The 25,005-nt window shown below is 45.1% G+C and overlaps 1 protein-coding gene across 2 annotated transcripts; it reads right to left on the bottom strand.

Annotated features, from left to right (window-relative positions):
- On the bottom strand, positions 1 to 24,492 carry LOC117393251 (solute carrier family 23 member 1-like). 2 transcript variants are annotated; one of them, XM_055232060.1, is made up of 12 exons: positions 24,410 to 24,492; positions 22,780 to 22,929; positions 20,974 to 21,131; positions 19,413 to 19,572; positions 18,450 to 18,625; positions 17,415 to 17,535; positions 9,232 to 9,388; positions 7,124 to 7,377; positions 6,190 to 6,354; positions 6,005 to 6,113; positions 4,429 to 4,524; positions 1 to 1,955 (listed from the first exon to the last, which is right to left on the bottom strand). In XM_055232060.1, the coding sequence occupies exons 1-12, from the start codon at positions 24,443 to 24,445 to the stop codon at positions 1,726 to 1,728; spliced, it is 1,812 nt and encodes a 603-aa protein (XP_055088035.1). In that variant the 5' UTR covers positions 24,446 to 24,492; the 3' UTR covers positions 1 to 1,725. The 2 variants fall into 2 exon arrangements, with proteins under 2 accessions (XP_055088035.1, XP_033847333.1); XM_033991442.2 differs by having other exon boundaries at positions 18,450 to 18,631.
- Positions 24,493 to 25,005: the final 513 nt, after the last annotated feature.

Raw genomic sequence — 25,005 nt, forward strand, 5'->3', positions numbered from 1 at the left:
CAAAAACAACAACTTTTATTTTATTACATGTGTTTTTACTGCACAAATTAACATGCAGTCGTACTCAGAGTGGGCTTGCCTCTCCACAAACATGACATATAACTTGGCCTATAGTATTGATCTCCGTAGAGAATATTCTAAACTTCTTCAGGACAGTATCCCAAAAGTGTGAGAGTAAAACTGTAAACCGGGATGAGGGGCCTTTTTGCTGTCACACACCTCGGATACTGTCCCGGAGAAGTCGTCCTGCAGGTGGCGCTGTCGTCCTGCCTCCATCGGTAGGAAGACAGCACCAAAACCTCTTTAAACCACGTCACAGCAACATCACGTGACCACTGTGAGGCGCTAGTGAGCCGTCCAAACTGTCAGGAGTGAAAACAAACTAAATCTTGGTCTGGAAAAAGGATCTATAAACATAAACTAGAGCGCAGCATTAGCATAAAGTGAAAATATTTACAAAGACGAACACAACATCAGTAAAAAAAAAGTGGAAAAAGTGGATATGCTAATGCTGCTAATGTGGTATTTAGCAAAATGTCTGTGTAATCCCTCAGTCGTCCAGGTCTGATCCAGAACAAAAGACGAAGTTTAAATCTGTCAAACTGGACAAATCGTTGCAGGAGTGAAGACGTTTCGCTGCTCGTCCAAGTCACTTCTTCAGTTCTGGTCACTTTTTTAATTTATCTGTCTGAAAGGAGGAGCTAACCGCACTGAAACTACAAACAGCCATTGTCTCCAGTTTCAGCTGCTCACCCTTGTTCTCTTTGTTTGGGTCTGAGGATGGAATCATGGATCTACAGAAAAAGAGCTTATGTCGTAACGTCGGTGCAGGTGGGACCAAAAAGGTGCAGAACTCGGAGCACGTTTACAGTGTTTAGTTACAGTTTGTGAATTAACAGACAAATGTTGGTTAGACCGACGAGGGGGCGAGGGGCCGGGTGCGAGCCAGAGTCCGGGAATGTGTCGCGGGGAGCAGGGACAGGAACAGGGAGTAACCAGCACCGGAGCGGGAGACAGGACCAGGGACGGAGCCAGAGGTAACCGAGCTGGTGCTGCCCGCATCATCATCTCCGCTACGCTCCACGTTCCGCTCCTGGATCCTGGCCTCACCTCCTGCTCACCGCCGGATCTACCCTCAAACTGTACTATTTGTCATTTCTATAATAAATACTGTAAATATTCCCCGAGTCTGCACTCTTTGGTCCGCTATACCCACCATACTGTGGAATAGTGCAAATACGTCCAACTATTGCCCAGTAAGTTCAAAATTATACCTCTGTGGTCACCTCGCCCTCTGTCCCGCTTCAAGTCAGGTTCAAAAACAGCCATCCAATCACGTTTGTTTATTTCAGTAACGCAAGGAGCTCAATGGTCGCCCATCGTTTCAAATAAAAATGACAGTTCTCGCAATTCAATTAACAGATTTTAGTGTTTTTTGGTCCTTTGTGATGTTTTTTTCTTTCATTTTTCCTCGAAAGCCGCCATTTTTGGACGAAACTTGCACGTCTCTGATTGGCTCATCCACCTGTCAATCACGTCCAATCGAACTCGAAGAGATTCACCGGTTTCCAGACTCAAATTTTCGTAAAGTATTGGAGAGGAATATATTCTGGATCCAAGGCAACTTCAAGTATTCATCAAACTAAAATCAAAAGTACTGACCAAATCCCAGCATTCCGAGTGAAAACAAACAGTTTTCCCGTTAAGTCAACACAGGAGTCGACGTCAAAAATACGACTCCATACTTGAGTTTCTTTTTGAGGAGTCACTTTGGATAACAGCCTCTTCTTTGGATCTATCATCATTCCAAGGACAAAAGGGGATGTAGCGCCCCCAGGAGCGCCTCGAAAAGAAGGAGCTTATCCCAAACGGAAGATCGTAAACTTGGGATAATCGGCCTGTGTCTTCAGCGTCGTCTTTATCCAAACATAACAGACCTCGCTCTTTCTTAGTTCCTATTGGAAAAACAGACAGGGACACATCGAGTAAACATCAAATCACTGTCGGAATAGAGATTAGAGAACAGATTAGGTGGTTTTCAGACTTGTGTGGAGCGCCCCCCTGTGGCACTAGATTTAGTTCAGTTTACTTCACTTTTGGGTCGACTTTATTCACATACACTGCACATAATCTCAGAGACTTCCTGTTTTAAGCGTTCTCGGAGTGGTACGACGTAACTGGAGACAGATAACCCGGTAATTAGGTCTGATTATCAATAAAACCCGGCGACGCGTGTCCGTTAATCAGCAGATTTTTAGCGCAACTGTTGTATTTGGACATAAAACAATTTTCAATCTTTGGCATTTCATTGTTATCTTTGCCACATTAGTTTTCCCTTTTTGCATATTTAATGATCGGACTGACTTAACCATCAAAACTTGCCTTGACTTTTCTTTTTTTAACCATAAAAATCACGTTAAAGGAAGTATCAGCATGTACTTTTGCCCTTTTTTCACACATCTACCTCTATTTTACGTCTCTATCCATCCTTATTTTTCCTTTGCCGCATCAAATAACTGACTGGAAGAACCCGGCGGCCCCTGCGCTCTGATTGGTCGTCTTCGAGAGCGACGTAAGCGCATTACCGTAATGACAGTAACATATTTAAAGAGCTCCACGCCTCTGCTTTGAGACGCCGTTTGAATTTACACGAAGCACAATCGGTCGCGGAGTTACGGTAACGGAAAGTCCACCTCCGCGAGTTTATCGGCGGCGATAGCATCCGACGCTAAAGGGTTAAGTGGTTCTCAATTTCAATTCAATTTCAATTTCCGTCCATTTTCTTCCGCTTATTCAGGGTTAGGTCGCGGGGGCCTCGGTCTAAGCAGCGACTCCCAGACTTCCCTCACCCCCAGACGCGTCCTCCAGCTCCTCCAGTGGGACCCCGAGACGTTCCCGGGCCTCTTAATGTGGAGGAACAGCGGCTCTACTCCGAGCTCCTCACCCTAGCCGTGTATTTTTGTAACGCCCAAAATCGCCTCTTACGGCTGAACATGAGAATCAATTTAACCAACAGAAGGTTTAGAAAATCAACCATGATAAAATGACTGAGGAGGATCGGGACAGCGTTTGGTCATTCCAGTGGTCAACAACGGCAAATCTGTCCTGGAGAGAACACTGCCGGAAGAACTTTATTAGATATTTTAGAACTCCAGCCCAGGGGAGCAATAAGTCGGCATCCCGGGGACAGTGTGGTTCTGAGGACGGGAATCACTACCGCATATTTTGGGCTCGTTCCAAATTAAAACTGTATTGGAGTGAGATAACTTGGTTTTTGGAGTGAACATGCCGACTTTGAAACTATGTACTTAGGCAGGGTTGCTCTTTGGGAACGGAGAAGTGATAAAAAGCTGTTGCAAGCCCTCCTGGCAGCAAGTAAAAAGAACATCAGTAAAAAATGGCTAAACTCCGCCTCCGCCATTGATATAGTTTATGAAATATTTAGGATGGAAAGGCTAACGTACACAATAAACATCCAAAGGAACACATTTTATTGTATTTGGAACGAGTGGATTAAGTACGTAACTCCAATTAGAACAGAATTTTTGTGACTTGATTATATTTTATGGTATAATACATATATAAATGTTTGAATACACTTTGTTTTTCTATGTAAGCTCCCCGGTTCTTGTAAATAGTTGTGTGTTGTTTTTTTTTGTTTGTTTGTTTTTTCCTTTCTACTCTACGGGACTAATTGAGCATGGTATAGTTTTGACAAGCACTTTTTAGGGGCTTTGATTAATAATGCTTTACACAATACTTGTCCTGTAAAAATGTGCCTGTAATCCACATGTGTCAAACTCAAGGCCCATGGGCTAAATCTGGCCCTCCACATCATTTTATGCGGCCCTCGACAAGGTAAATTACAAGGTATGATGGTCTTAAAGTGTCATTTTATCAGGAGACACACAGTTACGCAGCCATATTTTACAACTTTGCAAATGCGTATGTAATATTTATAACTTGAACAAGTAATAAATACAGAAACAATGAATTAACGATTTAAAAAGTAGTTGCATTTATTTAACATCTGGCCCTTTGACGGCAGCCATTTTGTGGATGTGGCCCTCGGTGAAAATGTGTGTGACACCCCTGCTGTAATCTGTGTTCTTCCCGAAATAAAATATTCATAAAAAATAAAAAATAAAAAAAAACGGAAAATCAACAATGAAACAGAAACAAACAAACTGGTTGTGTGATTTCTAGTCCTTTGTAATGATTTAAAAACACGCAAGCCACAAAATCCGATGTGACTAAAATAAAAATCATACATTCGGAATACGACACTTTAATGGATAGTTTGAAAACAGGAGGAACTGGGCCAAAATGTGCATTTAAAGTCCTCACAGGCTCGAGGGCACAATTTGAGCCGATAGAGAGACATTATCAGATTAGTTCGAAGTATTAAGGTTGTAAACAAAGGCTTACCGGGAATCGTGTTGTCGAGAAAGAATCCAAGGAACCCTCCGATGAACATGTGCGTGGTCAGTAATATCTGCAACACCTGGTCGACTTCTTTAACACCTACGACACAAACAAAGGTAGAATTAGTGTTAATGTTTAGGCAATAAGGGGAAAATCTCAAGGAGCGCACACATTTGAGAGAATACTGAAATGTAAACTGTTTGTCATTGCAGGGGACAGCTAAAAAAACATAACTTTCTCTTTAATGCATTGGTTTATGTGGTCTTCTACAGTGCTCTCTGCTGCCACACTCCATTGAGGTCAATTCAGTGGTGAGTCGGTGTAACTGCAAGTAAATGTCCTCTGGTTTTCTTATTCGGGCCTAAACATTGCACCTAAACAGTGTTGAAATTTCCCCCAAAAAATGTTGAAATGTTTTTCAAAGCATAAAAAGAAACATGTGTTTGTATATTTACAATAAAACACAAGTTAATTCATTTTTACAGGCAGTTTACAATGTTGTTTCATGTGCTGAGAAGAATAAAAACACTTCAGAAAAAAAATCTTGACCAAGGCTTTCATAAGTCATGCATCAGAGGGTTAAATAAATGCAAGAATCACACAATCAGACAGACTAATAATAAAGTGTTACTCAAACATGTGTAAATGAAACAAAACTCAACTCCAGGTCCGTTTTTGATGCGCTAACAACGTTCTAACTTGGCTAAAAGCTCGCAAGAGTCCATTTTGTGTCATATAGGATGTTTAATTGTCTCAGTTTGGAAGGTCGTCCTCTGCATTTGACCCATCTCCAGATTTTGGGCTGGACTTGATCAGGACTTTGTTGGAAGAGAGCTGTATGAAAAGGTTTGGAACATATGGAATAGTCTTTGTGCGCAGAAGTATGCTAGCTAGCTCACCGTGTCTAAACGCTAACAGTCACTTTTATTAAAATCAGAAAACATTAAGGCAAAGGCTGAGGCAAAAACTCTCAAAGAGATAAAACTGGACAGGAAGTAGTGGCGCTAACAGTGAGGTTGAGGGCGCTATTGTGCATAGATTGGGTATGTTTTTTCACTAAAATGAGGTTAACTGTGTTCATTTTTAATATAGTTAAGAGCGTATAACATTTGAGACAGGAATATACAAGGCTAAACTCATACAAGAACCCCATGTCCTAGGTTTTCTTAAGACAACATCTTCTTCTTTTGATTTTATAAATAACTTTTGGCTTGCAATATGTGACAATATGTGTCTCAAGCTCATACTCTTATGGTCAAGTTTGCTTCATGCTCTGATAATGTAACGTTGATGTTGTTTAAATCATATCTTCCGCCACTTTACACTGCACAACTCTGGATTTATTACAAAAAAAAAGCCCGTCCCGAGGCTGCAGGTGGATTAAAATGACGCTTGACTGGTGCGACTGCGGAGGCTGCGATGGAACATAAGATTCAGTACAATCTGCTTCAGTCCAAGATGCAGAGACTCTGTTGTGGTCGTCTTTTTAAATCGTAAATGTCACTGTTTGTATTGTCACTGTCCTGTTTTAAAAATCGACCGTGAGGCTGAAATAAAGAATAATGAAACAAAATGGTACCTGTTACTAAGCTGTTTGGATTCTTCAGTAACCAGTTTGGAATCGTAAGCGCAGAGAACATGGAAAACCCAAAAATGAAAATATTCCTGGAGGAGTTCATATCCGTCGTCTGAAAATGTAAAGTCCACAGGGTTAAACCGTTTACCTCCAGAGCTGATGTTTACGGCGGTTTAACGGTGGTTTACCTGCAGATTAGAAATGCCAGCAGCTGTTATGACTCCAAACATGATTAAAAACATGCCTCCGATTACAGGGTTGGGGATGGTAGTAAATATGGCCCCGATCTTTCCCAGAATTCCTATTAAAATCATGATAAATCCGCTCACCAGGATCACCGTTCGGCTTCCAACCTGTTCATAAATATGTGAGAAGAAGGAACATAAGGAGTTATTGAGCCAGAATACTCTTCCAAACCAGAGTAAATGTTCTTGATAAAGTAGTAGTCGTAATGGTAGTAGTAGTAGTAGTAGTAGTAGTAGTAGTAGTAGTAGTAGTAGTAGTAGTAGTAGTAGTAATAGTAGTAGTAGTCTAATAGAATTGGTAATTATGGTGTTTTGTAGAGCATTAACTTCATCACGTCATTTTTTGTCAACTTTAGCACAAACTAGGTCTAAATCTAAGTGTGTGCCGCCTCCACTGCAATTTCAAGTACTACGTGACATCACACAGTACTGTCCTGATTAAAGCCAGGTGTTTCTGATCACAAACACCCGGCTCTAGCAGCGGAGTTAAAGATATATTTTATACACAGCTCTTGAGAGAAAAAAAAACTAAGTCCACTGTGCACTGTCCGCATCTAATTATAAAGCGTTTTATTCTAATTGTTGCTAACTTTACCTTCATGATCAACTCCGCTGTGGTCTCTGAGTTGTCAAAAGTGCTTATAAACTCATCGTGGTGAATAATTAGAATGATCGGAGTGCATAAGGTAAAGGAGGAACATCTTCAGACCACTGCAAACTGTTTAAAATCGGCTAGTTTTTTTTTTTTTTTTTATGTTTTTAAGACAGTAAAAATCAGGTACAGTGCCTTGAATCCAATTGAATTACAAATAAATTATGTATTGATCAAAACAAAAACTGCAGTTTATAATAAAAAAAATTAAAAACAACTTCTTACCTTAGTGATACCCAGAGCAGCTATGTTCTCACTGAAGGAGGTCGTCCCATTCCCGGTCCCAAAGGCTCCGGCCAGCAGGGACCCCACCCCCTCCACGCCGATGCCCCGGTTGATGGCGTGTTTTGGGGGAGGAGGAGCTCCGGAGAGTCTGGCACAGGAGTGATAGTCGCCCACAGACTCCGCCATCGAGCACACGATCCCAGCCAGCATGCCAAAGACTCCCGCCAAGCTGACCGTCGGCATCCCCCACTGACCTGAAGGACGAGATGGGCAGGAAAACAACATGTACATGGGTTTCAACTTCCTGTTTCAACTGTTACATGGGCCATTTTGAAGACTTTTTCCCATTTAAAAGATGGAATATTTTGTTTTAAATTGTTTAAAAATCCATGGATGGAATTTAAAGGCATTCTACTTGAGTTTAACTATCCTAAAAAACGCGAAAAAACAACATCATTTCAAACGTTTTGCAGCTTGAAGTGATTCCTCTTTTACCTTATGCATTTTGAACATTCTAATTACTCACCATGATGAGTTAATAAGCACGTTTCACAACTCTTTTGCAGTCACAGTAACAACAACTAGCATGCTAACCACAGGCTTCTTGATTACTTGAAAAAAACTCTATATAATAAGATGCAGACAGAACACAGTGGTCTTAATTTGACCTTGTACAATATATATTTGTACTGGGGAAAGACAAATTTCGCTCAAAAAAACTAGTTACGGGTCCTTTAAAGTTTTGAAAGTGGATTTAATTTTGAATATTTAACTTTTTGGTATAACTCTGACCAGTTTTGATTGGCATGAGGACTATCCCAGATTGAAACTTCTTGAAATTATTAATAGAAACAATTTTTTTCACAAAAATAATCGGCGAAAAAAGCAAGAAAAAATGGGAAATTGCTTTTGAGATGAGAATATATTTTTCTACTTATCACATTTTTTTTTAACTAATCAGAATTATCTTTGAAAAAATAAAATAATTCTGGTCAAACAAGGAAGTAAATGAAGTCACAACTATTCAAAATGCAAACTTTCAATGCAAGTTGTTTTTAAAATGGTAAATGGTCATGTTTTTATACAGCACTTTTTTAGGAGGGTTAAGTGTCTTGCCCAACGACATCATTCATCTGTAGGAGCTGGAATCGCATCGACAACCTGTGGATCAGTGGATCTGACCGCTCGACCAATGACGTTTATGTCGAGAGTGGGATTTTAACCTCCGACCTTCAGATCAATGGATAAACTGTCACTACCAACTGAGCTCCTGTCATCTGTAAAAGTCTAGATCAGGGGCGTCAAACTCAACTTCACCGAGGGCCATATCAGCAAAATGGTTTGTCTCAAATTTGCAGATATAAAAAAATATGTCTGTGTAAATCCGTAACTCCTGATAAACTGACATTTTAAAACAGTCACACATTTAAATTTACCTTGTCGTGGTCCACATAAAATGACATGGCGGGCCGCATTTGGCCCCCGGGCCTTGACTTTGACACATGTGGTCTAGATACTCTATTCAGTACAATATATGGTTCAGTCCTGATTTATTCCTTGTTTAGTCCTGGTTTAGTCCTGGTTCAGTCCTGGTTTAGTCCTGATTTATTCCTAGTTTAGTCCTGGTTTGGTCCTGGTTTAGTCCTGGTTTGGTCCTGGTTTAGTCCTTGTTTTGTTCTGGTTTAGTCCTGGTTAATCCTGGTTTAGTCCTGGTTTAGTCCTGATTTAGACCTGGTTTAGTCCTGGTTTAGTCCTGGTTTAGTCCTGGTTTAGAACTGATTTAGTCCTGGTTAATCCTGGTTTAGTCCTGGTTTGGTCAATAGACAATGTTTATTAATGGTAAAAACAGATTATTGGGGTCATAATGTGATGAAGTACAGGGAAATGAACCTGACTGTGTCCTGCAGAAATACTTCATTTTGTTTCTGTATAAATGCAAATATTCAACCTGCGAGCAGCCGCTTTACACACAGGAAGTGAGTATGAGCGACTTTCTGCTCTACGGACTCATATTAACCCGCTCCACATCATTTATTCAACATATTAATTCATTTTGTGCATGAAAACGACGTACGCTTTGTAAAAACTGTATCTAGTCTGACACTTACCGGGATAAGGGAAGTTGAACCACGGGGCGCGGTCTAAGACGTCGCCCTTAACGTCAGTCCGAGCCACGTAGCCGTATTTGTCAGGGTCAGAGGGCAGGACGTCGTAGATGGTGAGGAGGTAACACACCAGCCACGAGACCGATATCCCCAAAAGAATCTGTCAATATCTGTCATTAGAAACACTGGCTTTGTGTCAACGTTACAAAAAACAGAGCATAATCTGATTTCCGGAGTGATCTGATTATGGAAAAGTCATGTGTTTTAATGTCGTTTCCTCGTCACAAACAGACCTGGAGTTGTGTTTTGCTTCGTTCACACATGTTTAACGCACAAACACACCTGTATGTTTAGGCTGAGTTCTTCTCTCAAACTGAAAACGCTCTGTTCCACCTTGTGATGTCATCATGTGGTGATACAGGAAGTGCTCCACTGTGTTTTTAAGAGGAGGGAGTAAATGGAGATAAAGAGAGAAGGGAGAGGACAGAGAGAGAGAGAGAGAGAGAGAGAGAGAGAGAAGAAAGAAATAGTGTGGAAAAAAGAGGAGGGGTAAATGGAGGTAAAGGGGAAGGGAGAGAGAGAAAGAGAGAGAAAGAAGAGGCGAAGAGAGAAGAAAGAAATACTAAAGAGAGAGTAACTTGAGATAAAGGGGGAGAGGGAGAGAAAGAAGAGAGAGAGAAAGAAGAGAGAGAGAGAGAAAGAGGAGAGAGAGAGAAAGAGGAGAGGAGGTAAAGGGAGAGAGAGAGAGAGAAAGAGGAGAGAGAGAAAGAAGAGAGAGAAAGAAGAGACGAAGAGAGAAGAAAGAAATACTGAAGAGAGAGTAACTTGAGGTAAACGGGGAGAGACTTTTGACTTTTAACAATACATTTATTTTGTTTCACTTGTCAGTTAAAAGAAAATATTAAAACAAACAACACAATCACACATCCATATTCCAACCCCTCCTACAGATGCAGAATTAACTGCCCCTCCCTCACTGAACACAGCGCCCTCCTCACTGTCCACACCGCCTCAAAATCCTCCACCTGCCCCACCAGTTTGCTGTACATAAACTCCACTTTGAGCCGTGCCCCCACCAGTCTCTTTAACAGGAGCTCCAGGTCTGTGCAGCCTGAGCCGGCCATCTGGTTCCTCCGGGTGAGCCACACGCTCATCTTAGCCTGGCCTAGGATAAAATTGACTAAAACAACAGTTCTACGATTGGCCACAGAAAATTTGGGTCCAAACACAAAGAGTTCCCGGGTGAGTGTTTGTCCCAGAGTCTGCAACCAGCGTCCCAGGAGACTGAGGAGGGGGGCCAGCCGAGGACAAGACAACCACAGATGTTCAAGTGTCTCTTCTTCTTGGCAGAAGGCACAGTGTCTGTCTGATCTTGGGTCAAAGTGGGCCACATGTCTGTTTGTAGCCACGGCCCCATGCACCACCCGCCACTGAAGATCCGCACAGCGTTTCTCCACAGGAGGGTGGTACAGGGACCTCCAGCAGCCTCGTGGAGAAGAACCCGGGGCCAACACAACTGACCACCTGGACTCTGGGACACCAAACAGCTCGGCTCTGTGGAGGACTTTGATGCATAAAGTATGGAGGTCCTTCTTCTTTACTGCAGACATCTCTGGGAGGACAGGGGAGTCAAACGATAGCAAGCCTCCATTGTTGTTCTGTGGTCCTCCAGCGGCCCGCACACACAGCGAAGGAAAGGGTCCTGTCTGGACGGGTGGAGATTGTCCATAGAGCCCCAGTATCTCTCTGAAGTGCACAGGGAGTCCATGCTGCACCTCCCACAGCAGCTTCTGCAGCACACGCTCAGACCTCACCCCGGTCTCCCGGCTCAGCTGGGCTGCACTCTTCCAGCCTCGCTCAGTCCTCAAGTTCATCAGCTTGGTGATCCCTGCAGCCACAAATGCCTGTCTCATGTGGGTAGAGTCCAGCAGGCCGCTCCTCACCACAGGGTTAAAAAACAGTGGCTCTTGCCCCACGCGTCCATATGGCTCCTCCCTGGAGCACTCCAGCACCGAGCTCCAGGCCTTCAGCACACACTGGTAAAACCTTGATGTCCCCGATAAGTCTGCTGCCTTCAGGTCCAAGAGGAACAGGTGCTTATCATAACACAGTCCTCCCACTCGGCGCAGCAGGACAGCTGCCGTCTCTGTCCACAGTTGTTGGGGGCCATAGAGGAAGCGTTTGGCTGTCCACAGACGGAGTGCCGCCAGTCTACTGGAGATGTCCACTAACCCCTGTCCTCCCTCCTCCACAGGTAAGTACAGCACTGCAGCCTTCAGCCAATGATAGCCACCCCAGAAAAAGTCCACCAACCTCTTCTGAATATCTGCCACCACAGAGTCCGGAGGCTGTAAGATGGTAAAACGGTGCCACAGACAGGAGGCAGCCAGAGTGTTGGCCACCAGGGCTCTCCCCCTGTAAGACAGCTGGGGCTGGACCCAGGCCCATCGAGACAATCGGGCACTCACCTTTTCCACAAGACCATCCCAGTTCTTTGTCCGAAACTGCTCGCTCCCCAGAAACACGCCCAGACACTTGAACCCCTCAATGCTCCACTGCAGCCCCCCGGGAAGGACGGGCCTCGCCTGGTGCTCCCATTGTCCCAGGAGGTAGGCCTCAGACTTTGACCAGTTTACCTGTGCGGATGAGGCGCGCTCATAGAGGGACAGACTTTGCTGCACTGTCTCCACGTCCTCCTGCCCTGAGATGATCACAGTAATGTCATCTGCATAGGCCGACAGGCAGAGGGGCTGTGAGGCCTGCTCCAATCTGAGGCCCCTCAATCCTCTGCCGAGCTTCCGGAGCAGTGGCTCTATGGCCAGAACATAGAGCATCCCTGACAGAGGACAACCTTGCCTGATGCCCCTCTTCACCTCGACCGGCCGGCTGAGTCCTCCCCCCACCCTTAGCAACACTGTGGCTCCTTCGTATAGAGTCTCCATCCAGCTGATGAACTTTGTGGGAAACCCAAACGCACCCATAGTCTTGAACAGATAGTTATGGTCTACCCGATCAAATGCCTTTTGCTGGTCGATTGACAGGAGACCGACATTCAAGTCCTTTGTTTTTCTGATGTCTATAATGTCCCGGATGAGAAAAACATTGTCCATAATAGTCCGTCCAGGGATGCAGTATGTCTGTGTTGGTAAAATTATACTGTCCAAGCACTCCTTTAGTCTGTTAGAGAAGACTTTAGCAATTATTTTATAATCTGTACAAAGCAGGGACACTGGCCTCCAGTTTTTCAGCAGAGTCAGGTCACCCTTCTTTGGCAACAGTGCCAGGACCGCTCTAGTGCAGCTGCGTGGAAGCCGACCCAAATCCAGGGCTGAAGTGAAGATGGCATGTACATCCTCCCCCAGCACCGACCAGAACCTCTTGTAGAACTCTGGAGGCAGACCGTCGATCCCAGGGGCTCGGCCACAACTGAGCTGCTGCACTGCAGAGTTCATCTCCTCCTGAGTAACCGGAGAGGCCAGAGCTGCTGCCTCAGAGTCCTCCAGCTCAGGCAACCCCTCCATCATCTGCCCCCGACTCTCCTCGTCACATTCACCGGCCCCAAACAGTTTACTGTAGAAAGTAATGGCCTCCTCTCGCATCAGTGACGGGTCAGAAGTGATCTCCCCGTTAGCCAATTTGAGGTGCATTAGACTATTTGATGCACTACTTTTCTTTTCTAAATTAAAAAAGTAGCGTGTGGGTGCGTCGATCTCATGCAGTCTAATAACCTTCGCCTTGACTAGCGCCCCTTTTGCTCTCTCACTCATAAATGACCTAAGAGCACCCTTCCTATTTGCCCACGTGCTTCTACTCCCTGTTCCCCTGATCAGTCCCTCCTCTATGAGGGCTACTTCCTTCTCTAACTGCTCCAGCTCTTCCCTCTCTGAACGATGTGAATGTGACATGTACTGTTGGACGAATAGTTTGATTTGGGTCTTCCCCACCTCCCACCACTTGAGCATGTTCTCAAAGTCTGCCTTCCTGCACCTCCACTGTTCCCAGAACTCCCCGAAGGCCTGGATGAACCCCCTGTCCTGCAGAAGTCTTACATTCAGGCGCCAGTAGGGGCAGCGTGGAGCACATGCTGGTAGAGTGCACTCCATTGTGGCCAAATGGTGATCTGAAAAACCAATAGGTATTATTTGGGCTCTTTTGAGATGGGTCTTGTGCGATTGGTTGATGTAGATTCTGTCCAGACGAGCTGCGCTCACACTGCCCCCACTGGCGCGGACCCATGTGTACTGGCGTCCCATAGGGTGGCACTGCCTCCATGTGTCCATGAGGTCATTCTCCCTCAGTACACTCGCCAACAGAGCTGCTGTATTTGGGTGGGGCTCTACCGTGTTCCTGTCGTGAGTGTGAGTCGTGCAGTTCCAGTCCCCTCCCACCACTATCACAGAGTCACTGTTAAACGTTTTGAGCTGCCTGTTAAGAGTGTGCACTAGCTGTGTGCGGCTCACAGGTGAGGTGTGTGCATAGATGTTTATGAACACAAAGTGTCTATCCTTAATAGTCCCCTGCACCACCTGCAGCCTGCCTCCCTCTACCTCCAGGTGAGTGGCATTACCCAGCCTCACCCCCTCAGACACCAGTACTGCTACTCCAGCACTCACATTAGTCCCATGGCTCATAAAAATTGGCCCTGACCAAGCCCTGCTCCAGTCTGTCTCATTGTCTCCTGTGCTGTGTGTCTCCTGTAGGAATAACACATCAATATGTTTAAGTTTAACCATTTCAACCACCGCTGCTTGCCTTTCTCTGTCCCTGCCCCCATTAATGTTCAGGGACCCTATCTTGAGGCTCTCCATAGGAAAATAGAAAGGAAAATAGAAAACAGTAAAAAGATGCAAGCTGAGAAAAAAAACACCAAAGTGCACCTCCCATTATTTCAGTTTACTGGTCCCTGCTCCTTTCCTGCCCTTACTGAGCTTTGCTAAAAGCTTTGCCAGTCTATACCTTTTCTTTTGACTTAACTGTTTGATACCAACCTGCCTTTTCAATTTCCTGACTGAGTTGATGAAGCCATCAACATCGGGGAAGAAGTCTTGTACATTAACTGCTTTGTTTCCATAAGTGACATCCAGGAACTCATTAATATCTTTAATAGAGTAAGGAGCAGGTTCATCTGGCCCCGCCTCCTGAGACATATCTGAGAACTGTGACAGTGTGTCCTCCTCATCCCTGTCCTCTCCGTCCTCACACTGCTCACTGTCCTCTCCCGCTACGTCCCTGTCCTCTACGTCCCTGTCCTCTGCGCCCCTGTCCTCTGCGCCCCTGTCCTCTGCGCCCCTGTCCTCTGCGCCCCTGTCCTCTGCGCCCCTGTCCTCTGCGCCCCTGTCCTCTGCGCCCCTGTCCTCTGCGCCCCTGTCCTCCGCGCTCTCAGTGTTCTGTGACGGGGCCGGGGCAGTGGTTACACTTTCTCCCAGCATGTCCGTCTCCTCCTGCTGTGGCTCACTCTGCATCTCTGCCTCAGTCTGATCATCTGTTGCTCTGGAGGGCCCTGGTTGCTCCTCCACTGTCTCGGGAGTGGCACCGGGTGTATGGGCTCTCGGTGCGCCCGCCTCCCGCTCGGCCTCCCCGCCCCGTGGCTCTCGGTGGGGGCATGACGCGCGCTTGTGCCCTACATCTCCACACTCAAAACACTTCATGCTCCCTGAGCTCACATATAAAGTGTAGTGTCTGTTTTCAAACTTAACAGCAAAAGACAGCTCAAGTGCACCGCTCGGATCATTTAAATACATGAAGCACTGGCGTCTGAGCGACTGTACGTGCTGCAGACGGGCGTCTTTACAGCCCAGACGCACCGGCCTTAAACCACTGGATATTTTACCAAAGCGCACCAGCTCCCTCTCAATACACTCATTAGATATGAACGGTGGTACACCGGACACCGTCACCCTCACAGACGGCACAAACAGTGGAGACACCGACACGAACTCGTTCTCCAGCACCAGTCCGCTCTCTACGGCGTCATGAACGAAACGCGTTTCACGTAAAAACGCGACCACCGCCCTGTTCATACGTGAACCAAACACAATATTTTCATGGCCCACCTGCTCCCCCAGGGCCAACAGCACCTGCTCTACAGTGACCCGCGGGTCAGTCACTACTCTGACCCCGTGTTTGAGTGACAGGGCCTGCGCGCCCTCCTCCGGGAGGGACGCCATGCCCGACACCACCGGGCACAGGACACCGGGCACCGGACAACTCGCTCAAAGTTTAACACAAACCAACACAATAAAACCCCCTTACCTTCTACTGAAGAGTGACAGCAGATAGATGGAGAAAAGTGTCCACTCACACACGCAGTTCTCTTCCTCCTCAAACGCAAACCTGCCACACGCTCACACGCACACGTGCACCCAGCATGCAACAGGAGAGAGAGAGAAAGAAGAAAGAGAGAAAGAGGAGAGAGAGAGAAATAGGAGAGGAGGTAAAGGGGGGGAAAGAGAGAAAGAAGAGAGAGCGAAAGAGGAGAGAGAAAGAAGAGATGAAGAGAGAAGAAAGAAATACTGAAGAGAGAGTAACTTGTGGTAAAGGGGGGGAGAGACAGAAAGAAGAGAGAGAGAGAAGAGAGAGAAAGAAGAGAAAGAGGAAAGAGAAAAAAGAGAAAGAGGAGAGAGAAAAAAGAGAGAGAGAGCGAGGGAGAGAGAAAGAAGAGACAGAGAGAGAAGAAAGAAATACTGAAGAAGAAAGAAATACTAAGATAAATGAAGAGAGAGTAAATTGAGGTAAAGGGGGAGAGAGAGAGAAAGGAGAGAGAGAGAAAGAAGAGAGAGAGAGAAAGAAGAAAAAGATAATTTGATAAAAGAGGAGGGAGTAAATGGAGGTAAAGGGGGAGAGAGAGAAACAGCAAGAGAGAAAAGAAAGAAAGAAAGAAAAAAAGAGAGAAGAAACAGATAGTGGGATAACAGAGGAGGAAGTAAATGGAGGTAAAGAGAGGTGTGGAGACAGGATAGAGGGAGAAAAGAGACAGAGGTAAACAGAGATAAGAGGGAGGGAGGAGAAGAAAGAGATGGGGGATAAGAGAGGAGGAAGTAGAGATAAAGAGAGAATTTCAAATCTTTACTCAACTAAAGGTAAAAGAAGCTGCTGAAAACTACCACTTGATGACATCACAAGGTGGAACAGAGCATTTTAAGCTCTAGAGATATAGACAGACTAATAATAAAGTGTTACTCAAACATGTGTGAATGAAACAAAACACAACTCCAGGTCTGTTTTTGAGGAGGAAACAACATTAGAACATGGCTTAAATCTCACAAGAGTCACTTTTGCGTAATAAGGAACCTTTAAATTTATTACAGTTATTCAGTGACTACATTTATCTTGTGCTGTAAACGGATCAAAATCTAATCTAGATTTGTTTATTGGCCTTATCTGATTATTCTAGTCATCTGGTTTTATACAGGACACCATAAAGTGTTTATATAAATGGACATAGCTAACCTGCTAGCCGCAGCGTTCCAAACAGGAAGTGATCGTGGGCGCGCGTTTGGCTCCATTAACTCTGGCTCCAATTCACTTTCTATTGAAAAACTGTGTCCTCTCTCTGTCTCTGCTGCTGTCAGACGCTTCAATTTGCTCTTAAATGTTCGTATTAACCCTCTACATGATCCTGGCGTTTTTATTTCACTTTTGTGTCTGTAAATAAAGATATGAACATTAATAACAGACAAATCATGCACCTTCTTTCCTCAAGGTGGTTTCCGCTACCGTTAGCAACAGGTTTGATTGACAGCGTTACTAAGCAAGGTGCGGACTGGAAGGGGCTTTACCTTCAACAGCTTCGCTCCGGATTGGCTCTTTGGTTGCTATGATACTCGCGGTCGGAATTCCAAATATGTAACTTAGCTCCAAATTAGCCGCTATTACTGTTAGCCTTGATTAGCTTCATTTGACTGGAGTTGAACGCACTCAGTCTCACTTCTTTATACAGTCTATGGTTCCCACTGAACTGAGGATAAATATTATTCTAAACTGTTTTCAGGCTGTGGTCGTCCATGTCTGGTTCTGGTTTGATCCTGGTTTAGTCCTGATGCACGTTTGGTTCGGTCCTGGTCTAGTCCACGTTTAGTTAGTCTCCTTGTCAATCTTGAATTCTTGTCAAATCAACACAAATCAATCCCAAAACTCGGATATTTAAAAGCGCTTTGGATGTATCTGTTCTGCAGCGTGCGACATACGGGCATGATCTGGAAGATGTAGAACTTGGAGGTGTGCAGTTTCCTGGTTCTGCTGTACGTGGGGATGGGCAGAGGAACCCGACAGAGATACTGAGAGAAGAGGACGATCAGCACCGTGGTCCTGCGGAGGGAGTAATACCATTAAATCATTTGTGCAGTTGGTTCAGTTAAATCAGCACTCCAAAATGTGACAGATGAAAATATTTTTACTATGAAACTACAGTTTTTAGGCAGTAGATCAATAATAAAGTTTGTACCCACTGTAAGGCCTGACTTAATCATCTTTTCTTTTAAACTATGAACCCGATATTCTGTTTTCTTAATAAAGATTGAATTGAATAAACACGGTGTTAGTTTTATAGTCAAATTTTAGTGTTTTAAATAACTTCTTTGACAAGTAGTTAATTTGAACATTGTTGCTGCTGGACATTTTCTTAAGTTTTAATTACTGCTTTCACATCTTGTAGAAAAAAATTAAAAATAAAATAAATAAATTAATACAATAAAAAAAATTTCTAATTTAAAAATAAAAAATGAAAATAATTAAAAATTAAAAATAAATAAAAAATTAAAAAATTTAAAAGTAATAAAAAATAATGAAAATAATAAAATAAATAAAAATAAATAAATACAAAATAATAAAATAAATAATAAATAAATAAAATAAGAATAAATAAGTAAATAAATAAATAAGGGTTCGTTAGTGTTGAACCATAGCCCTCAGTCAATGGCTCAACTAGGACAACGACACTCACTGCGGAAGTCGTTCTGTTCCCTCTCAGAGATTTTAACATCATGTGACTCACGCGGAATGGACTTTTATCTGTTTTTTAAATTTTGTTTTATTGCTGTTTTATTCTCTTGCATGGCGTGTTATAGTGCAGTGTTTAATTCCACCTTAAACACGACGATGGGATGGAGATGTGCCAGTTTTTATTTCATGTGGACAAGCCCAGAAATGACAGAGAGATAGCATCGCCATGGAACCAAGCAGAAATGTTACGTAGTGCAGCTTTAAGCGTTGTAGTTACATACATTGCAGAGATGCCCCAGTGGCTTCCCGCTCTGTCTCCGGCCGAGTCGTACAGAGACAAACCGATCAGAGACACAGTGGGAGCGATGGTCAAAGGCCCAATGAACCTCATCAGGAAACCAATGAGACCAGAGAAACCAACCACCACCTGCAGCACCGACGCCACCATGATGGAGCCCTGCAGCTGAGAGGAGGAGGTGGGGGGGGGAGAGAGGAGGGGGAGGGGGGAGGAGGTGGAGAGGAGGGGGGAGGAGGAGGAGAGGAGGGGGAGAGGAGGAGAGGAGGAGAGGAAGGGGAGGAGGAGGAGGTGGTGGGGGGAGGGGGAGGAGGGGGAGGAGAGGAGGGGGGAGGAGGGGGGAGGAGGGAGAGATGAGGAGGGGGAGGAGGAGAGGAGGGGAGAGGAGGAGGAGGAGGGGGAGAGGAGGAAAGGAGGAGGGGGAGGAGGGGGAGAGGAGGAGAGGAGGAGGGGGGAGGAGGGGGGGAGGGGGAGAGGAGGAGGAGGAGGGGGAGAGGAGGAGAGGAGGAGGCGGAGGAGGGGGAGAGGAGGAGGGGGAGAGGAGGAGGGGGAGAGGAGGAGGGGGAGGAGGGGGGAGGAGGAGAGGAAGGGGAGAGGAGGAGAGGAGGGGGAGGAGGAGAGGAGGACAAGAGGGGGAGAGGAGGAGAGGAGGAAGAGAGGAGAAGGAGGGGGAGAGGAGGAAAGGAGGAGGGGAGGAGAGGAGGAGGAGGGGGAGAGGAGGAAAGGAGGGGGGAGGGGGAGAGGAGGGGGGGAGGAGGAGAGGAGGAGGAGGAGGAGAGAGAGTTGGAAAGAACAAGAAGAAGCAAAACAGAAAAGTGTGTTATTAGAATCATTTCCTCGTCACATTTGTGTAAATAATGTGACGCTTTTATCTGTTCTAAACCATAAAAACATCATCAAATCAAATCGTTCTTATCTGTGTTAATGAGACGCCCGATGGGAAACTCACCGTCCGTAAACGACTCTGCCACACCTCGATGAAAACAGGAGACGACGTGTTCACCAGGCTGGAGTTCTGAGTCCAGGCCGGGCACTCGAACTCGGGCAGAGACAGTAACGCCATGGCGGGGGTCACCAACGTGAACGTCCCCCCCTGGAGGATGGGCAGTCTGCAGTGAACGGAGGAGACGGGAACGAATACAGATGTGAACTCTTACAAAACCAAACAAGAGGAGGAGAAGAGGAGGAGGAGAGGGAGGAGAGGAGAAGAGGGGGAGAGGGAGGAAAGGGGATGAAGAGGGAGGAGGGGAGAGAGAGGTGGAGAGGAAGATTAGGGAGGTGGAAGGAGATGAGGGAGCTGAGGGAAGTAGAGGGAGGAGAGAGGAAGAAGAGAGTGGAGAAGGGAGAAGAGGAAGAAGAGGAGGAGACAGGAAGAACAGGGAGGAGAGGGGAGGAAGAAAGAGGAGAGGGGGAGAAGAGGGAGGAGAGGAGGAGGAGAGGGAGGTGGGGAGAGAGAGGTGGAGAGGAAGAATAGGGAGGTGGAAGGAGATGAGGGAGCTGACGGCAGTAGAGGGAGGAGAGAGGAGATGGAGGAGAGAGGAAGAAGAGAGTGGAGAAGGGAGAAGAGGAAGAAGAGGGGAGATGGAGGAGACAGGAAGAACAGGGAGGAGAGGGGAGGAAGAAAGAGGAGAGGGGGAGAAGAGGGAGGAGAGGGAGGAGAGGAGGAGGAGAGGGAGGTGGGGAGAGAGAGGTGGAGAGGAAGAATAGGGAGGTGGAAGGAGATGAGGGAGCTGACGGCAGTTGAGGGAGGAGAGAGGAGATGGAGGAGAGAGGAAGAAGAGAGTGGAGAAGGGAGAAGAGGAAGAAGAGGGGAGATGGAGGAGACAGGAATAACAGGGAGGAGAGGGGAGGAAGAGAGAGGAGACGGGGAGGAGAGGGGGAGAAGAGGAAGGAGAGGGGAGATGAAGGAGAGGGTAGGGGGAAGGAAAGAGGGAGGTGGGGAAAAAGAGGGATAAGAGGGGAAGAGGAAGGTGGAGGGGGAGACGGAGGTGAGAGAATAAGAGGGAGGTTGGGAAATAGGGAGGAGATGGAGGGGGGAGGAAGAAGAGGGAGGAGGAGGAGAGGGAGGTGGAGAGGAAGAAGAGAGTGGAGGGACAAAAAGAGGGAGGTAGGGGAAGAAAGAGGAGGGAGAGAATGAGGGAGGAGGAAATAGGAATAGGGAGGTGGAGGTTTTTTCTTGTCCAAACTTTTGACTGTACGTGTTTATATTTGTAAATTGACTTGTGTGTGGGGCATTGTGTGTGTGGGATTTTGACTTCTTTTCTTTTCATCAATAAATATTTGAACAAATCCGCCTCCACACCTCCGTCAGTTTTTCTTTTGTTTATTCAAACACATTCTAAACTTTTAACTTCACTTTGCAGCTAAAAGACAAGGCTTAGGACGAAAAAAACGAAATGAGATACAAGGTTTAGTCCAAACTCAGACTTTAAGTACAGAGAGAGGATGGAGAGAGTTAAAGGAGTGAAAGGGAGAGAGGGAGAAAGAGTGAGAGGGAGTGAGAGTCATACCTGACGCCCAGAGTGACCTGCAGCAGCGTGCACAGCCCAGACACAAAGAAGATGGTGTTTATGAGGCGTCCCTGTGTGAGGGGGTCGTTCTGCAGACAGAGACGCTCCGAGAGGATCAGAGGGATCGAGATGATTCCTCCAAACGCTGTGAGGTAATGCTGAGGAAAACAGGAAGGAACTTTAAAATGTTACATAGACTCTGTGCAGGGGCGTCACTCGACTGAAGCCTGGGCCCCGGACCCTTTATTTGTACCTACATTTTCACAAAACAGACAGTATTCCCTGTAATCCTGTAAACTGAGAATTATCTCCCAAGAGACTTTAACCTGTTTTATTATTAGTACAAATATACGATGCTCTTGTCAAACTTAATGTGCGTTTTACACAAACTACTGACCATTTGTGTCTAAGTCCTGTGTCAGTGGTAGTGGAGCCCCAGCCCTCTGCTCCCTCTCTTTGCTCCGCCCCTGCTCTGCAGCACACTCAGCACTGAGCGCCCCCTGTCTGTGAGTCGCAGCCTCACACTGGGCTGTGGACAGACCCGCCAGAGTCTCAAACACCTGTGTGACACCTTGTCTCACGTTTTACGTTGCTTTTAATCTAACTCAAGTACAGAGAGAAACTTGGCCGTGGTACTTTGTACTGCTGAATCCACACAGCTGTTCTGTCTAAATCGTTCATGCATCAAACTTCATGAATATGAGGCAGACTTTCAAAATATTAAAAGTGACTAAAATCGGATTGATCGATCGGATAATAGCATTATCTGCAACAGTCATGGATAAAACAGCTAAATATTTAGTTTTTATCATGTGGTGATTTCATTTTATTAAATTAAAATACACTTTACTGCTTACAGAAAGTTTGTATAAGTCGTCTCCAAACTTCAGGAGATGATTATTGTGCTGACCTGCCACAATAAAGTGGAGGGTCCACATGCACCCGACCCGCCCGCACCCGCTTTATCTGACCCACTCGGCCCTGCTGTATCTGACCTGCTGATTACAGTCGACACACATCACAGAGACGTGCCCTGTAATCTGTACCTCTGCACAGTCGAGTTCATACTGTGACACAGGGGCCTCATGTCATTCTGACTCTTGGCACTTGCCTCAGTCTGGGTCTTTCCAAACTGGGGCACAACTGATTTATACAGGGGCACGTGACCCATTAAAAAGGGTTTAGTGACGTCCCCGGTTCTGTGCAAAACAGCGCCCTCAACCTCACTGTTAGCGTCACTGCTTCCCGTCCAATTTTATCTCTTTGAGGGTTTTTCCAGAGTCACACAAAAATGAATAAATATTTAAAGATCACACAGTGGACAGGGAGCTGCAGGTGGGTTAGGGGTCAGAGGTCAGAGGTTAAGGGTTAGGGTCACAGAGTGGACAGGGAGCACATCAAGTGTTTTGCCCGTGGACACAACAACAGTGCGCACAGGAACGAGAACAACAAGAACAAATTCAACCTTGATTTCGACACTAAAGCATAGACTCGATACTCGATACTGATTTTAATTCACCAACGATCTTTTTGACAGCTCTTTTTGACAATTTTGTAATTTTAAATACCAAATAATAATAATACTTTACGTTTATTGTACCATGTGGTCTTACATTAGTTCTGATAAAACTCAAGATTAGGCTGTTCAAGGAAAGTTTTGAGTATCTAGTTTCAACACTTTTCAATTCTCGTTTTAATTCCGATTACTATCTGATTTTCTATACTTTTAACAACTGGAAATGTTAACCTTATGGTCCACGGGTTAAGTTTTGAAGTTTTTTGATAATCTGTACTTTGAAAACTCACCTGAAGAGCCAGAAGTACACACAGGTACCAGGGCGGGACGTCAGTGACACAGTAGGTTGGTTTGTTCCTGTGTTCTTCCTCCTCCTCTTCCTCCCTCCTCTGCGTGTGGACATGTTTCCCTGTAGCGTCTTCACTGCCGTGTTCATCCATCTATAACGACATCCAGACCACAATCAAACCACTGCAGACCCAAACACACCAGCGGCGCTTCAGGCGTTTGTGCGCTGACTTCAGCTCGTACAGTAAACGCACAACGGACAAACACGAGCGAAGAGGGACGTGAACGGCCCTGAATCACACACAATGTACTCATGTTGTACTAGAGTTGTGTTTTGTTTCATTCACATGTTTGAGTCACACTTTATTATTAGTCTGTTACATCTTCAAAGCTCAAAACGCTCTGTTCCACCTTGTGATGTCAGAAGATAAATAAGCAACAGTGGCTCAGTTGGTAGAGTTTGTCCACTGATCTGAAGGAATGTGTGTGTGTGTGTGTGTGTGTGTGTATTCAAATAAAAATAAATAAATTACAGCTAATTTCTGTAAAATAAACACTTTTTATTTTTGATGCTGTACTTTGCATCACAGTACAACTTTATACACACAGTACACTGTATATATACTGTACACACACAGTATCACTACTGCCATTATTACTGTAGTGGTTCTGTACATTCAAAGTACAGTAGTACTGTAAACTCAATCTGCAGTATCACTACTATCATCCATTTGTACAGTACTGCAGTGATACATTATCACTACAGTATCACTACAGTATCACTACAGTATCACTACAGTATCACTGTACTACAGTAAGTAAAATGGGTGACAGTGGTGATACTGTGTGTTTAACATCCAACATTTGTGATTCTGTAGACCCACTGTACAGTCATAAAGTACATGTATGATGATGAAGTCCATGTACAGTATCACTATTATCACTGCAGTATCACTACAGTAAGTTACTGTAGTATCTACAGTAAACTGTAGTGTAAGTGAACAGCTCCTTTTACCTTTAGTTCAGTCGAGATGGGAAATTCCAGGACTGAAATCATCCAAATGTGAAGTGAAGGTGTGTGGGGTTTAAAAACACAGTGGAACACTTCCTGTATCACCACATGATGACATCACAAGGTGGAACAGAGCGTTTTCAGTTTGAGAGAAAAACTCAAACTGTGTGTTAAACAAGTGTGAATGAAACAAAACACAACTCCAGGTCTGTTTGTGACGAGGAAACAACATTAGAACAGATCAGAAAACAGTGTCATGGGCCTTTTATGGGACTACTAAAGTTCCACTATCTACTTATCCCCATGGAGATCTTGCTGTTTTTCCTGAAATGTTCCACAGTATAGAAACATATCTGTCTCCATGGATACAAACAGGTGGCACCATCAGGGGAAATTACAGGTCAGATCTGTGGAGAGGTGACGTACTAGCACACTGTGAGACTGGATGGTTTTTGTTTTTTTTTGTGGAATAAAACACCACAGTGCAAATTAGATCAGTTATAATCATATGTTATGTTACAAATCAGCAGCATATCCATGGAGACAAACAGGTAATGCACCCGGTACCAGAAAAGTTACACAGTGCATCTTTAAATCACCAAAAAAATGCAAGTACTCACATGAAACGCATGGTTTTCAACGCCTCCGTTTTCCATTTAAAATCCCGAGAAGGAGACAGTGATCTGCTGTGAGTCGAGTCCTTCTGTCTATGGCACTTCCTTCACACCTGTTTTAAGGCGGCGTTATCTCGTAGAATTTACACTCAGAGCAAAGTCCACCCAAATTTTATCATTTAGTTAAAGTGTTAATCATTTATAAACTATTATGTTAAACAAATGGGTGTTTTTGCCTGTTTAGGATGCGCAGGTGATGAGTAACAGGTAATACTTCACTACCTGCTGTTATCGTTCTCGTATATCTGGATCATTTCAGCCCTGGATTTCCCCTCTCTGAACTAAAGGAACTGAACTAAAGGTAAAAGGTCGCTTGAAAAACGACCACTTCATGACATCACAAGGTGGAACAGAGCATTTTGAGGTCTGTTTTTGAGGAGGTAACAGCGTTAAAACATGACTTAACGCGCACAAGAGTCAGTTTTGTGTAATAACTCAGTTGGTAGAGTCTTTATCCACTGTCCCACAGGTCAATACTGCCATTGTGTCCTTGGGCAAGACACTTCACCCACCTCGTCCTCATTGTCTGTGCACACCGGTGT

The sequence above is a fragment of the Periophthalmus magnuspinnatus genome, chromosome 24 (assembly GCF_009829125.3).
Source record: "Periophthalmus magnuspinnatus isolate fPerMag1 chromosome 24, fPerMag1.2.pri, whole genome shotgun sequence".
Taxonomy (NCBI): domain Eukaryota; kingdom Metazoa; phylum Chordata; class Actinopteri; order Gobiiformes; family Gobiidae; genus Periophthalmus; species Periophthalmus magnuspinnatus.

Coding starts and splice junctions, on each gene's coding strand:
- LOC117393251 (XM_033991442.2), bottom strand. CDS start 24,445: ATGGAAAACGGAGGCGTTGAAAACCATGCGTTTCAT. Junction 21,132..22,779: donor GTGTACTTCTGGCTCTTCAG/GTGAGTTTTCAA, acceptor TGTTTTCCTCAG/CATTACCTCACAGCGTTTGG. Junction 6,114..6,189: donor CTGGCATTTCTAATCTGCAG/GTAAACCACCGT, acceptor TTACATTTTCAG/ACGACGGATATGAACTCCTC.